The sequence below is a fragment of the Pseudorca crassidens genome, chromosome 8, assembly GCF_039906515.1.
Source record: "Pseudorca crassidens isolate mPseCra1 chromosome 8, mPseCra1.hap1, whole genome shotgun sequence".
Taxonomy (NCBI): Eukaryota; Metazoa; Chordata; class Mammalia; order Artiodactyla; family Delphinidae; genus Pseudorca; species Pseudorca crassidens.
The window spans coordinates 21,431,547-21,447,641 of NC_090303.1; the positions used below are offsets into that span (position 1 = coordinate 21,431,547).

Consider the following 16,095-nt stretch of genomic DNA (forward strand, 5'->3'; position numbering starts at 1 on the left):
TGGCTGTACAAGAAATCATTTTAAAGAGCTTTGTTTAAGATTCTAATAAAAACTTTTATTTTAGAAGTACCTCACTATAGACCCGAAGTCTAACGGGAGCTTTACTGAAATTTTAAACCATTAAATTATAATGGTTTAATAAACCATTAAACCATTAATTTATAAAATGAAAATAAGTACTTTTCTGTATAAAGCTAATTCCGGATTTTCTAAATGAGATTATTATATGTGTATGTTTTTCTTTTTGCTTTACTACTTCGCTAGTCATTAAAATCAACAATTCTTCTTGATTAATTTGAAATCAACTCAAATGGCAAAGCAAAACACATTACATCAGATGCTTCCTACACTTTAAACATAGTTTAGCCAAAGCTGCTTTATTCAACGTTGTAGGAAAAAACCTGTCGAAACACATGTGATCATATGCCTGGATGGGCCATTGTGATGAGGGCAGAAGAGCATAATGGATGGGGACATCGGCGATGGAGCTGTCAAACTTGGACTTGAATCCCAGCTCTGCTACAAGGAAACGAGGTAGGAAAATTCTGCATCTGTTAAATCCACGTCACTGGGCAGATGGGAAGATAAAATGAGATAATGTATGTACAGCACTCAACCAGCATATGCCTAGAACATATGTGGTCAAAGCAAGCACTTCACAATTTGGAACCTTTAAAAATGGTAGCAAGTCAAAAAACAGCTTTTCTGCCTAACGGCATTAGATATCACCCTTTATTGTACCACAGAGAAACGACATCTGAAAAAAGAGCATACAATTTTGAAAACCACTTATTTTGTGTGTGAAATGGTTATTAAGAAGTCTGTATAAGGTTAGGATTCCAATGAAAAGTGTTTTCACGAACACCTCCAGGGCTCAGTTGTATGTCATATAGCGCGGAGTAGCACTGAATTTGGCATAGGACTTGATGACCTTATTTACAGCTTCCAAGAAATCCTTCTCAGTAGCAATTTTTCGCCGTGCTCGGATGGCAAACATACCAGCTTCTGTGCAGACGCTTCTGATCTCAGCACCTTTCAAACAAAAAGAAAATAACAGGCTTAATTAAAGCAGCCCAAATAGACACACCAGCAAATAGAAGCAAGACCTTTCTACCTACCAGTGCTATTTGGACACAGTCGTGCTAACAGTTCAAATCTGATATCTCTTTCAACACTCATTGAACGGGCATGAATCTTAAAAATGTGAGTCCGGCCCTAAAAATAAGGGAATTGACAAATATTAAACTGGAAAACAGCACAGGAAGAAAAAATTTCAAGAATCCCTTTTCTACCGTGAAATGATGTTCCCACCTCTAGATCAGGTAAGCTAAACTCAATCTTCCTGTCCAGTCTCCCGGGCCTCATCAGCGCGGGGTCCAGAGTGTCAGGTCTGTTTGTGGCCATCAGAACCTTAATGTTGCCTCGAGGATCAAACCCATCCAGCTGATTGATCAGTTCCAACATGGTCCTCTGCACTTCATTGTCACCTCCAGCACCATCATCAAAACGAGCCCCTGAGAAGACAGGAGGAAAGACATTCTTCACATCTACTCAAAGCAGCACTCTGCTCAGTAAATCTCAGCTCAGATCACACCCTCCAGCCCAAGGGAACCTCTCAGTTTTAAGCAAATCCTGTAAGAACAGCCTGATTTACACAAAACTAACGAGAAAAGGACTCATCATAGGTTGATTTAACATAGGTTCCTTTAAAGTATTTTTTTAAATCCTCTTTAAGGATTTTGGTTTAAGTCACTGAAGAACACCTCCATTCAACACAGTATACACCTGGACTAGGCAAAAGAATACATGCAAAATTAGCACTATAGTGGTATTTGAGTATATGTAAGAAAATGCCATACTCTTCTAAATTTCTCAAAACTGTCCTTAAAACTATGGCTAAATCCATAATACAGTAGAACTGTAACAGCTTACTATCACACTGATTTGGATATATTAGAATACTCTAGGTTAATGTCAATACTCTTCTTCATTTCAACCAAAATAGCACAAGAAGAGGCCTCCATATACATTTTTTCATTTTAAAATTGTATAAATACATACTGTTGTAGTAATGCATTATGTACATTATAAAATACAAAAAATAGAAATTTTAAAAATGAGATTAAAATTAAATATGAAGGAAAGTACCAGTATTTTCTTCCTTCACCCTAATACTGTTTTATACAAAATCCATTTTGGAAGCCACAGTTTCAGAGCATCCTGACATCATAAGGCTTATTCCAATGATACTACAAAAATGACTTCAGGGTCACAACACGGCATCTACAGACTGTGGTCAAATTATGGCCCTTGAACACTACCTACAGAATGTCCAAAGCCCACAACATCCATCCAGTCTAAAAGCAAGACTTTAGGTATCCTAACCACAGTCCCCAAACAGTGTTACAGCATCCACTATATTTTTTAAGACTTTTTTTGTCACTGAGTTCATTAAATAACAACTGTCTGGTATCTGCAGCTAATAGGAACTATTACTCTTATAGACTGTAACAAAAGCCAAGGCCTCTAGAACAGTATACAGTTTTCAAAGTCAATCACATTTATGACTGACTTCAAACCTCTCAAAAACCCATGAAATAAACAAGGCTGGAATTATCATTTCTTTTATAAGAGGAGCAAACTGGGGCTCAGAAGTAGTTAAAATAACTTGTCTAGATTGCACAGCTAATACTGTATTTCATCAAATCTATGAAGCCAATAATGTTATTTTATGTACACTTTATGAAAAACTACCACCAATTAAATTATGCCCCAGTGCTTTCTGATCCGATTAAGTGAAGCTGTATCCCAAGTTAGGAGTTGCTAAAGTGAAAATATGTGCCCTAGGAAAGAAACTGGGAAAGTTCAAAGATAAAGACTTTGAGAAATACCAATGCTATATATATAATGCTTCATCTTTCCTTTATGGTGTGGCCCTAAAGTTTATTAGATCCGTGACTCTGATGTGCTAAAGCTCATAAAAGAGTTGGAATTTAAAATTCTGTACAAGATTAATGCATCAGGGGAACTTTACACATACTACTAGAGAATTCTCGTGAAACCCAGCTGTAAAGCTCTCTGAGGTACCATTCATACCTCCAATAGCATCAATTTCATCGAAGAAGATAAGGCAGGCTTTCTTTGTTCTGGCCATTTCAAAGAGCTCTCGAACCATTCGAGCCCCCTGATGAAAAAAAGTGTTAATTCAGAGTTGGTTTTAAAATCTTTTAAAATATAATAAGTTATACTTCAAACTTTTTAATATTCCTAACAGTATTCTCAACCATTATTACCTAAAGCTTTTTCAGAAAGACTGAAGTTTGTTACCTATTCCGTCAAATTAATCTTATTAGCTTTAAAACAATATTAAGTAATTTCATGATTCTGTACCTATTAAATAGCCAATAACTTTAAGACCTGAAGAGGTCAAATTAACACGATTAAATAAAGGCACCATTTCAATCAATAAAACTTGAGGAAATAAAAGCATTTGATCCATCACTTGGCATTTCTAATCAATGAATTTGATTTGTAAGTTTTGATAACGGAATAGAAGTGTATCTCAACTCATGCAGATCCTTTTTCTAAGTATACTAATCATTAATGTTTCAGATATAATATATTCAGCCCTAGACTTACTCTCTAATGAAAAAAACGTGTGTGTGTGTACATACCTGTGTGTACATACACCCACGCACATACACATAGACAATCTCTGTTCTCTTTCTCAGAACAACATAAAACACTGCCCCTGAAGTGAATACACTTTCGAATGCATTCACTGGGCATTACTGGGTTATTGATCTTACAAACCAAATGTGTAGAAAATGTCACCCTTCTGAGTAGGGAGCATACTGATTAAAAATGTTCAGCAGTTTATTTCCAAATGACCGCACGGGAATGCTGGTGGCTTCTGGGCTTCTGACCTACTAATTACAATCCATCAATCAAAAAGTTTCAGGTCTCAATCTTCAATGTGGAATTCCCATTTTAATTTCATCTATGCTTTATAAATCTTCCATAGAGCTACATATTCTTTGATTATTATCAATTTACTTTACCTCACCGACGTACTTCTGCACAAGTTCAGATCCAATAACTCGAATGAAGCAAGCATCGGTCCTATTAGCAACTGCCCGAGCACAGAGTGTCTTGCCTGTACCCGGTGGACCAAAGAGCAGCACACCCTTAGGAGGCTCAATGCCAAGGTTAACAAACCTCTCTGGCTGTGATGGAGACACGATTTTTACACTTATCAATTCTCTATAATAAAAACAAGACTACTTCTACATCAATATATTTAAACCAAAATTATTCAGTCCACAATTTACATACTTAATCTAAATAAGAATTTTACTTATAAGACATAAGATCTAAACTAGACTCATTAATACACAAGGCTGAATGGCTTTTAAAGGTATTTCTATTATCCAGGGTTAACAAAACATTTTTTTCCCCTAATTTTAAAAAATTACAGTGTTTAAAGAACAAAAGTATTATCTCATATCTAATATTCTAGTTTTTTCCATTATCCCCCCCCAGGCTTAATTTGATTCAATTAAAGCCCATTTCTTCTTGATAGCATTAAAACACATTGTTTCTTCTACAACAACCTATTCTAAAGCTTACGCCTCAACCTCCCTTGTCACTCTAAACAGCAGATTCTTCTTTTTTTGAATAGGCTTGACGACTCAATCCTTTTACTTTCTCTTCTGGAACTTACCAGTTCTCCACACCTTTACCCTCTACCCCATCAAAAATTTTCATTTAGGAAAACATAAAATTTTAAAACTAATATATAGGCATAATTTTAGTGCACAGTACACAAAAGGCTCTCACATCTTTGTACAAAGAAATTTAAAAGGCAACAGACTCAACCACTTACATGAAGTAGGGGGGTTTCAACTACTTCTCGAAGTTTCTCAATCTGTTCCTTACAGCCACCCACATCACTATATGTAACATCAGGTTTTTCCTCCACCTAAGAGAGGGATGAAAATGTACAACATAGAGCCACACGCTTTTGCATACTAATCCAATTGTTCTATCCAGTAGAGCAGACCCAATACCCTAAAAGAAAAATCAGATTTATAGCAAGTAAGAATTTTAATAAAAATGGAATACACTGCCCAGTGTCCTAGACCCACTTGCTATATTACTTGTTATGACACTAAGTGAGAGACAAACTACTAAAATAAAGACCGATAAAGACTTTCTCATCTGAAAAATTGTTTTAAAAATTTTGGCAACTCTTCAATACATACCCACATATTAATATTTTATTAGTTAAAAAGTTTCAACGTTTTTTTGAGATGGATGCAATTAGTCATGCCATTCCTTTTCCCTCTCGTGGTTTCTTACCTGCATCATGGTAACTGTTGGGTCAATCTTAGGAGGCAGTGGAATGTGAATCTGATACTTATTTCTGTCCACACTAAGGAGGTAAAAAAGAGCCTCACCAATACATTCAAAAAATTTACTGAGTGAATTATCATGTGTTCTATATACATTATTTACATTAACTCACTTAATCCTCATAACCATCCTAGAGCAAGTGCTTCCTCCACCTACACCATGTTACCTTAAACAGACTGGCAAACTCAACTCTACAATTCTGTACTTAGTTTGATCATGACATTTGAGGCCATAAAAGGCCAAGTGGGGGTGGGGAGGTCAGGAAACAGATGCAGCAGCAGCAAGGCTGTCCAACTGCAGCCCTCTCCTAGGTTACCCCGGTATTCCGTGGCGCCCAGTTCACCCATTCAAAAGCAAGCCAAGGGTGTGAATGTGACATGGCATCTTCAATGAAAGACGAGTATTTACGGCAAATAGAAATCTTACCCAACTCTCATCCCTTCTTCAATGTCAGTAGGTGCAACCTGATCACTGAGGTCCACCACAAACTTGGCAAACTGCTTCACATTGATGATGTACTTCGGGTCCTCCGAATCAGCATTGATTATCTTTGTGCATCTAACATGGCAAAAGGCTTGATTAGAGTAAGGAACCTGAACCACTAATAATGAATTCAAGTAACTAGATTCTCCCCTGGGTATGCAGTACACGAATAAGCAGGTGTAAACTAGAACTGCAGAAACTGGGCCACTGTTAAGGATCCTTCTCTACAGAATATGCTCAATCCCAAGGGTCTGCTCAACTTTAGCCAAGCCATAAAAATTTCAAAAGATACATTCCCCTGGAAAATTAAACCCAAATATTTCGTCATTAGGAAGTTCTCTTTACCAAGGGGGAAAAGTGGCAGGGAGGCGGGATGGTGGTGTGATGAATTGGGAGATTGGGATTGACATATATACACTAATATGTATAAAATACATAACTAATAAGAACCTGCTGTATAAAAAAACAAAAACAAATGCTCAACTACAAAAAAAAAGTTCTTTCTTGATTTTTATAACTATATGGCTTTATTAGTAATACTCCTCTATATCTTCAGGTATTCTCCTTTCTATTTTTCCTATAAAAAGACAGTCATCTTGTCTTACGTCAAGTAATAAATATGTTTATTCTTTCCTGAGTTTATACTTCAAATCCATTATTACTGTTGCTGTTTTTAACTTAAATATATTCTTTTCCTGTGGGTTGTGGTGAAGGCGAATCTGAAACCCCACATACATCACAGTAGAAGGTAGTCTACTGCCTACTTTCTATACTATCTTCCTACAGAAGAAACCCAAAAACAAAAAACAGAACTCATATTGGAAAGAGCTTATATCATAAGCTGTAGCAACAAATACAGGGAAATACAAAATAGTCTCTGGCGTGTGCATATAGGTAGAGCTAAGAGTAAGGTAAAGAATTCTTTGTCCTTGCAGCATAAATTGTGGACAGGATTCCATTTTCTGTTATTGGAAAAGGTCTACCAGGGAAGCAGAATTTTATATATAGAAAGTATCTATCACTACTTTATCTGAGAGACCCTGCCAACAGTGTTGCACAGATAGGGATTTTTTTAATTCTCAGCTGAAAAAGTATATATACAGGGACCTCAACTTGCAGAACGTTAAATAAGGACCTTTGAAAACCTGCTCATCCTTAAAAGCAAAGAGAACACTGGCAAAAACATTGAAAACATTTTCAGAACTAAAACTATAGGTCTGTAACAATCCAAAGAATGTTTATTCAAAAAAAAAGAAAAGGGCTGAATCCTGGTAAGAACAGCGAGCATTTTGCGTTTAAATTCGCCTTCATCCCATAGCCCTCTCCCCAGCTCTGCACAAGACTTGAAAGCCAAAGGCCTCACAGCCGTGATAGATGTGAAGACAAGCAGCCTTCCTGGGGGAAGGCAGGGACAAAGAACTGGAGCTCCCCAAAAGCCCAACCCCAGAGAACTATTTGACCTGTCGGGCAGCTAGCTGAAAAGCTCCATTCTCAGGACTTGCTTTTATTTGACCGGACTCGGAGCTCGCTGTCTACACACCCCCTGCCCACAGGACATTTACTGGAAATAATCGGTGGCAATTGTTTAACATCAACTGTCTGAGGTGGCATTTACCAGTTGGGGCTAACGAGGCTGACCAAAAAAACTTCAAAGAAAAAACAGCAAGGAACAGCAACAGTAACAAACCCTGGGGATAGGGGAAATCTGAGTTCCAGAACTGACGTTATTTAAAATGTCCAGTTTCTATCAAAAAATTATGAGACACAAAAAGAAATAAAATATGGCCCATACATAGGGAAAAAAGTCCATAGAAACTGTCCTTGAGAAAGCCTAGACATTGGTCTTACTAAACAAAAATTTTCATCAGTGTCATAAATATTTTTTTTAAAAACCAAAGGAAACCATGTCTAAAGAATTAATGGGAGGTATGAGAACAATGTCTCACCAGAGAGTATCAACGAAGAGAGAAATTAGACTGGAATATAATTAGGCTATTAAAAAAAAAAAAAGATGTTCTGATACAAGCTACAACATGAATGAAGCTTAAAACACTATGCTAAGCTAAAGAAGCCAGAAAAAGGTTATGCCTTGTATGACTACATTTATATGAAATGTCCAGGATAGGCAAATCCATAGAGACAGGAAGTAGATGAGTGGTTGCCAGGGGCCAGTGAGAGAGGGGAACAGGGACAGTTAATAGGTACGGGGTTTCTTTTGGAGGTGATGACAATATTCTGGAGAGTAAAAAAAAAGTGTCAAGAAATGCTGGGGCAAGGGGTAGGGTGGTGGTAACTTCACTGAAAATGAGAGTGTGGAGGTGAGAGGGGAAGGGTGATTAAACATAAGTGAACCTGCCACTGACATTCCCTAGCCCTCTATCTCCACTGTTCTTCCAAAATATTGGAGATTGGAGACAACGTGAGACTGAAGACAACTTCTCTGGGAAGAGTGACCATCCAAATGAAAGATCTAAAGACACTGACCCTGAAGGCTCCCCAACTAAACATTCAACTGTATAAGTTACAGTGAAGCCTGAGATAGACATGCCTCACTATTGAATCTAGAGCTTCTATCAGCTTTTTGGTCTCCCACTAAACAAAAGCACAAAGTAAGATTACCAGACATCTAACATAAAAGACAGACACCAAGCAAGCAAAGAGGAAAAAAGCATCTTAGAGGAAACAGAAACCTTCCAGTTATCCTTAACTTCCTTAGACGTTGACAGCATATTACAACCATGATATGAGAACAGGACAACACAACATATACACTGAAAGAAAGAAAAGCTCTTGGAAATTAAAAACTTAAGTGAGAGGGAAAAAAATCAATACATAGACTCAAAGTTAAGAAAATCTAACAAAAAAGTAGAACAAAAAGACAAAATGAGAAAAGAAGGAGAGAAAGATTAGCATTTCCAGGAGGTCCAATATTCCTGTAACTCAAGTCCAGAACAGAGGACCAAGAAAATGGAAAGAAACTATTTACAAATAAATAGCTTCAAGAAAATGTGCACACTGAAGGACATGAGAGCGCAGCACCACTGCTGAAAACACACCAACACCAAGGCACGAAGCCATGGAATTTCAGAACACTGAGAACAAGGGAAGAGCCTACAACTTTCAGAGGAAGAAAAGGTCACATACGTAGGACTGGGAATCGGAATGGCTTCAGACTAACACCACCGGGAGGCAGAGGACAATGTAACGATGCCTTCAAAATTCTGAAGGAGAAGAATTTTCTATCAGCCAAGATATTTCCAGACATATGTGGTCTCATATGGTACCTCCCAAATGACCCTTTCAGGAAGCTACCAGAGAATACAGGCCACCTAGTGAGGGTGTAATTAAATCAGAAAGAGAAACTCGTGATACACGAGCAACAGGAGAGAGTCAAAGGGAACCTCCAGGGTAAGAAGTCACAGGATGCTCGTGATTCAGCAGGCGTTCAGGCAACCAGTCCAGACTGAAGCAGGTCAGAAAGTGCTGGGAAAGGCTTGCTCAGGAAGATGAACCTGAGACAATACCTGATGCAGCTGATGCACCTGAGGTACACGTGAGAAAACCTGACGGACCTAAGGCATCTGAAGAATAACTGATGATCGCGAAAAACCGGGGGCGGGGCGGGGGGTTGAGTTAGTAATATACATAGACAACAAAGCAAATGAAAAAACGAGACAGTTAGGGCAAGGAAAACAAAAAGTGGTAGAAGAAAGGAAAAGTAATCACAGTTTACTAATGGCTCTTTGTAAATAGGGTTTACTTAGCCATAATTATGAAAACACTAAATACGGATCTAACCAAAATTTTAATATAATTACATTATGAGGCCGTAAGGATGAGAAGGGCATGTCTTTGGGATGAAGGTAGAGGAAACAAAGCAAAACAAAATCCTCATCTTTCATGGTGGGAAAACCAATAAACACCACCTGAAACTAAAACATCAAGAAGTGATCTACAATATACAAAACTTGACTCTATCCATTAGAAATAGAAAGGCAGAAACCAAAATAACCACCTAAAAGTTTTGAAAATAGGTGCCTCTAGTAAAGAGGAATTAGGAGAAACTGTTGTCATAGAACTATTTAACTCTTTAAAACCATGATAAAACTAAAAAGCAAATAAATGAAAGCATGGAAAGACAGAAAAAGGAAAGGAGGATAAGATGAAAGAAAAATAACCTGTACCTGTATTAAAGAGACAAAATTAAAACAAAACTTTCAATAATTAGAATAAAACACAGGAGAACATGTTTATAATCTTGGACTGGGCTAGGCCTTTCTAAGCAACATTAAAACCCAAAAGGTATAATGAAAAAGCTAATATATTTACCTCCTAAAAAGTTAAAACAGTACAACAAAAAGTACTGAGAAGTTAAAAGTCAAGTGAGAGACTGAGAAAAAATATTTGTAACATATTTAAGAAAAGATTAATATGTACAATATATGAAGCATTCCTAAAAATTAACAAGAAACAATCCAATGGAACAAAACATGAATGGTCAAAAAAATACAAATGTTTAATAAGAAGTAGCTATCATACTACTAATCAGCATGACACAAATTAAAGTGAATTGTTTTTTTTTTAATTTTTTTGCCCAAATGGCAAAGGTTTAAAAATCACTAATCAGATATCTTACATTGATCAGGCAAATACGCATTTCCCTCAAAACCTTTGGGTAAGAATGTAGACTGGCCAAACCACTCTTTTTCATACATTTTCAAAATGGTAAATGCCTCTGTCCCCATAATTCCACTTCTAGTAAGCTATACTACAGAAATGTATGCACATATGTAGAGAAATATTTAACATGTGTGTTCAGTCCAGCACTGTTATCATAACAGAAATTGCAAACAACCCAACACCTATAGAATATTATGTAATTTTTAAAAAACAAGAGAAACAAGAAATAAAAAAGGTACATCTGGCCTTCCCTGGTGGCGCAGTGGTTAAGAATCCACCTGCCAATGCAGGGGACATGGGTTTAAACCCTGGTCCGGGAAGGTCCCACATGCTGAGGAGCAACTAAGCCCGTGTGCCACAACTACTGAGCCTGCGCTCTAAAGCCCGCGTGCCACAACTACTGAAGCCCATGTGCTGCAACTACTGAAGCCCGTGCGCCTAGAGCCCGTGCTCTGCAACAAGAGAAGCCACCGCAGTGAGAAGCCCACGCGCTGCATCGAAGAGTAGCTCCCACTCACCACAACTAGAGAAAGCCCACACACAGCAATGAGGACCCAGCGCAGCCAAAAATAAATTTTAAAAAAAAAGGTACATCTATAACAAAGACAATGAAAGATTTCTAAAATATGTAGTTATATCTAAAAAGAAAACAGGATGTTTCTTTGTATGTAAATATATACGTGAAGACACACTGGAGGATTAAGAGGACCAAATTATTTTCAGTAGTTAGATGGGAAGGAAGGTTTTCACATTTTGCTCTGTATCTTCCTGTATCATTTGAATCTTTTATATGATTAGGTCTTCATCTATTTCTTAAATAATTGTTTAAAGTATAAAGTTTTAACCCCAGATACTTTTGGAGAAAGCTGCATTTACTTGGAATATGGCATAAAAATTCTTTACGAACTATTTCATTATACCCAAGGCTTGAAAAAGTACCTGAAAGTACAGATAAAAATAAATTTCCACAGAGCACTATGCGTACCTCGCAACCTGCAAAGGCTGTTCACTCTGGAGTGTTTGCTTATCCGCAGCCAAATCCCAGAGTGCTGGTGGGGCCAGGCCAGTGTCAGACTCTTTAATACCTATGTAAAGAAAGATTACAAAATTCACTGGACTGTAACGCAAGCTTTCTCACCCCAGCACCACTGCCATTCTGGACTGAATAATTTGCTGTGGGGGGCATCCTGTGCATTCCAGGATGGTTAGGAGCATCCCTGGCCTCTAGCCACTAATCACTAGCACCACCTCCCCCTTAGGTTGGGAGAATCAAGAATGAGTTTAGATGCTGCCGAATGTCCTAGGGGGATGACATCAGTTGAAAACCATGGCCCTAAAGTAGTCACAGGCCAAAAATGTGATGCGATGTCATATCTGACATTTTTTTGTGCAAGTCAAATACTATCAATATAAAATTTCACCACTCAAGTTCCCAAAAAGAAAAGTTTCCGACTACTAGGCCATAGCCCGTTTACTTCAAGCAGTACCATGTGAGATCATATTTTTATTCAAGAAGAAATTCTGACTTGTTTATTATAGTCAACTGAACTTGGCTTTGACCAACAGAAACAATACTTGCTTAAAGGATGATGTTTCTTAATTGCTTAAGCATTAAACTTTCTTGTAAAAGGTAATGAAAACAGATTATTAAATGAGATCCAATTTCTTAACAGATAGGAAGGATAATAATTTTTTTAAATCTGTGATTCATGGAAGAGTGACATTGGTATTTCAGCTCCTTTGATATAATCAAACCATTACCCATAAAGAGGGGAAACAGAAATAAAAAATATACATACCCGTGAGCTCATTAATTTTCTTGAGAAGTTGTTGAATGTCATCTTCAACCTGTTTGATTTGCCTAGAGTAAGTGCTCTGACCCTAGGAGTTAAAGTCAGTTTAATTAGAATATCAGGATACCAACAATGTATTAAACTATAAACAAAAACTTTTAACAGTTACACTTGTAATAGCTATTATTGTCCTAAAGCTTGTGAAATGAGAGTAGAGAGAGGGAATCTATCATTTTCAGAACTATTCCTGAACCAATATATTCCCCTAAACAGGCAGCAAACCATTATGCAAGGTAACAAATGAAAATCATGACTAAAATTATCTAAAATTCAAGTCCATTTCTATGCATTAAAACTTACCATTTCAGATCTAATTCATTTTTATACATTTTAAATATAGTAAATATTTCTAAATATAATAAATTATTTCAAATCTTTCAATATAGTACCGCACTTTAATTAGAAATAGTACAGAGATAATGTATAAGCTTAGACACACTGAGTATTTACTCTTTGATCTATTCTAAATAGAAACTGTAGGTAGATAACTTTTTATCAGTGAAGATTAAACAGCTGGACAGTCTCTTCCAACTATTCTGGAAGGCCAATATCAACAAGAGTCCTTATTTCAACACAAAACATCTATATTTTGTAGACATTGAAAGGACTTACATAAGTTTTCAGCAAGGCAATATCCCCCTCATCCAGAGCTACAAGAAAAGAGATAATATATGAATTCAAACAAAAGAAACTAGAGCTTACAATTCTTTTCTGTTCAATTCAGATTGCATTGAGTGAGAAAAACTGTGAAAAGTTGTAATGATATAAACACAACCATCAGATAGTTCCTGGACTCAAGGAACTTTTATCTAACTGGGTGAAGGCAGATTTTAAAAAGTACATAACATAGCTTCAAAGTGATATGACATAACAAGAACACGGAGCCCAAAGAACAGACTTTGAGATTCAAAACGACCTGAGCACTAGTCCCAGCAACATCATGCATTTGCTAAGTAACCTTGGAAAAACCATTTAAGTTCTCTGAGCATCAGTCTTCTCACCTGGAAAATTGTTAGCCTCAGTGTTGCTCTAAAGATCAAGTAAGACATGGATGAAGAAGCGCAGAAAAATGCTACACACATTAATCATAACTGTATCCAAGGGATACATTTGTTAATATATTTATAGAATTATAACTTACCCAGAGAAATACCCAGATGAAATGTTACATCTCTGTGACTAAATTTTACACTAGGTGACTGAGTACCTCTTTCAAGGGAAAAGAGTGAGATGAAAGTGGAGAGGAAATGCTCCTTCTCTGAGGGGTGGGTGGATATTAAGAAGAAAGGGTGCTAGGAGAGGTTGAAGTTGTTTAGGAAGGAAAGACAACAAAAATCCACCATAAGAATGTTTTAAAATAGCCTATGAGGAACAAAAGAAAACAGCATAAAGATGAGGCTTTTACAAAAGGGGCTACTGGGAAGAAATCATGAACGAACGTGCTGCAGGGAAAGGGTCAAGTGGTATAGTTTCTAAGGAGAGTAACCCAGCAGTGTCTATAAAAATTACAACTTCACTTCTAAAATTTACCCTACAGCTTGTGTTTGTGCATGTAGTAAAGAGTTATATTAACAAGGTTATTCATTCGTATAATGTCCATCAATAATGCTTATTACTGAACACCCAATCATTTGGGATACTATACAGACCACACTGACTCTACATAATGATATGAACTTATATCATTAAAATTTTTTAAAAAGCAAGATATACAGCATGTTACATTTATGTAAAAAGAAAAAGGAATATACAAACAAACTTGCTTGAATGTACACAGAAAATGCCTAGAAAGATGAGGCAAAACGGCAACATCAGTTGCCTCCGTGGATAAGAGGTGGCCGGGGTCAAGGATGAGACACTTTTCCATTTATCTCTTCCGCTTTCGTGTTTTGAATCATGTGAATGAATTATCTAGTCAAAGGAATGTTTTTTAAAAAAGAAAATTACGTCTCAGGATCCTGGCTATACAGTGATAACAGCAAGCTGTCATTTGAGGGGGAGGAGGGACAGCAAAGAGGGTCCAGGCGACCAAGCACCGCCACGCGGGGAACTTTCCAAGGCCTGCAAGGCCAAGCGGGGCGCGTGACTCCTTCAAGACCTGAGAGCTGAATGTGAATAAAAATTTCGATCAGCGAGAGATGAACACAGGACGCGGGGCTGGTAGAGGGGAGACGGAGAGGACAGGCCGGTCAACCCGTCTGCAGCACCAGACTCAAATCGCTAGCGGCACAAAAGCGACAGAGCGCCGAGCAGGAATCCAACCCCCCCATCCCGGATCCCGGGCCAAGATGGTCCTGCCCCGGCCCGGAGCTCCTGCCTACGTCAACTGACCTCGGATGGGCTTGTCTTCTTTCTCCTCTTCTTTGGTTTTCCGCTGATCTGCACCGAGGTAATCCGGCATTTTAGGAGATCCAAGAACCTCAGCTTGCTGGGTGATTACACAGCACCTTCCTCGCTTCCGGTGACGCTCCTGCCTTTCCCTTCCTCACCGGAAGTAAGGCCGGCTCCGCGGGGCCTTTTGCCCCAGAAACGGGCGGAAGAACGCCACGGAGGACAGGCCCTGCGGCGGGAGAGCAGCGAAGGGGAGTGAGAAGGTTTCGCTGTTAGGAGGGAAGGTCGCTCTCCCTTAGCCCCTCACCGTGGCGAGTTCCCAGAGCAACAGATTGCAAGATCAACTCAGGCTCAGGTCAATGAGTTTAAATCCTGCTTTAGTCATTTAAACTCTGTATTCTTGGGTAACTTCTTTAATCCCTGTGCTTTAATTTTCCCCTTGACCTCACAGCACTGTGGATGCATTAAATAACAATGTTTGTAAAGTACCTGGCTTATTCGATACGCAATGAGTAGTGACTAGATTTATACATAGAGTGAAGGTAAATAGAAGTTGTTCACTAATTTGACACTAACAAGGGATGAGGAGGTAAATGGTTTCCATGTTTGACCCTGCTGCCAAAGAATGGTACCATCTTCAGATACAGGAGAGCCAGAGAAGAGAGCAGGTTTTGAAAGAAATGAATTCGGGAGATGAGGAATGGAAGAGAGCAGTTGGACAACTGTAGAAGTTAGAAATGAAAAAAAAAAAAAAAAAAAAGCCTGACCTTTCTGTACCCAGTCAGCAGTGAAAAGGCAACCTACAGAATAAGAGAAAATATTTGTAAGTCATATATCTGATAAGGGGCTAATATCCAGAATATATAAAAACTCAAACGGGAATTCCCTGGCGGTCCAGAGGTTAGAACTCAGAGCTTTCACTGCAGGGGCTCAGGTTTAATCCCTGGATGGGGAGCTAAGATCCTACAAGCCTGTGGAGCCGCCAAGAAAGAAAGAACTAAAACTCAATAACAAAACACAACCCAATTTTTTAACTGGACAATGTACTTGAATGGACATCTGTCCCAAGAAGTTATACAAATGGTCAAGAAGCACATGGAAAGATGCTCAGCTTCACTAAGACCTGGGGAAATGCACATCAAAACCATGAAATACCACCTCATACTTGTTAGAATGGCTATTATCAAAAAAAAAAAAAAAAAGTGTTGGTGAGGACGTGGAGAAAATGGAAACCTTGTGCACTGCTGGTGGAAATGTAAAACGATGCAACCACTGTGGAAAACAGTATGGCAGTACCTCAAAAAATTAAAAATAGAATTATCAAATAACCCAG

At 38.0% G+C, this 16,095-nt stretch overlaps 1 protein-coding gene across 1 annotated transcript; it reads right to left on the reverse strand.

Annotated features, from left to right (window-relative positions):
* Positions 1-358: 358 nt before the first annotated feature.
* Positions 359-15,005, reverse strand: PSMC2 (proteasome 26S subunit, ATPase 2). The gene is made up of 12 exons (XM_067745998.1): positions 14,763-15,005; positions 13,044-13,081; positions 12,378-12,459; positions 11,564-11,663; positions 5,842-5,973; positions 5,362-5,434; positions 4,886-4,981; positions 4,062-4,226; positions 3,097-3,184; positions 1,312-1,514; positions 1,119-1,215; positions 359-1,032 (listed from the first exon to the last, which is right to left on the reverse strand). The coding sequence occupies exons 1-12, from the start codon at positions 14,830-14,832 to the stop codon at positions 875-877; spliced, it is 1,302 nt and encodes a 433-aa protein (XP_067602099.1). The 5' UTR covers positions 14,833-15,005; the 3' UTR covers positions 359-874.
* Positions 15,006-16,095: the final 1,090 nt, after the last annotated feature.

Excerpts from the sequence above, each read along its gene's own strand:
- PSMC2 (XM_067745998.1), bottom strand. The coding sequence starts at position 14,832 with ATGCCGGATTACCTCGGTGCAGATCAGCGGAAAACCAAAGAAGAGGAG. Across the intron at positions 13,082-14,762 it reads AGAAGACAAGCCCATCCGAG|CTCTGGATGAGGGGGATATT; the intron begins GTCAGTTGACGT and ends CTTTTCTTGTAG. Across the intron at positions 1,515-3,096 it reads TGAAATTGATGCTATTGGAG|GGGCTCGTTTTGATGATGGT; the intron begins GTATGAATGGTA and ends CTGTCTTCTCAG.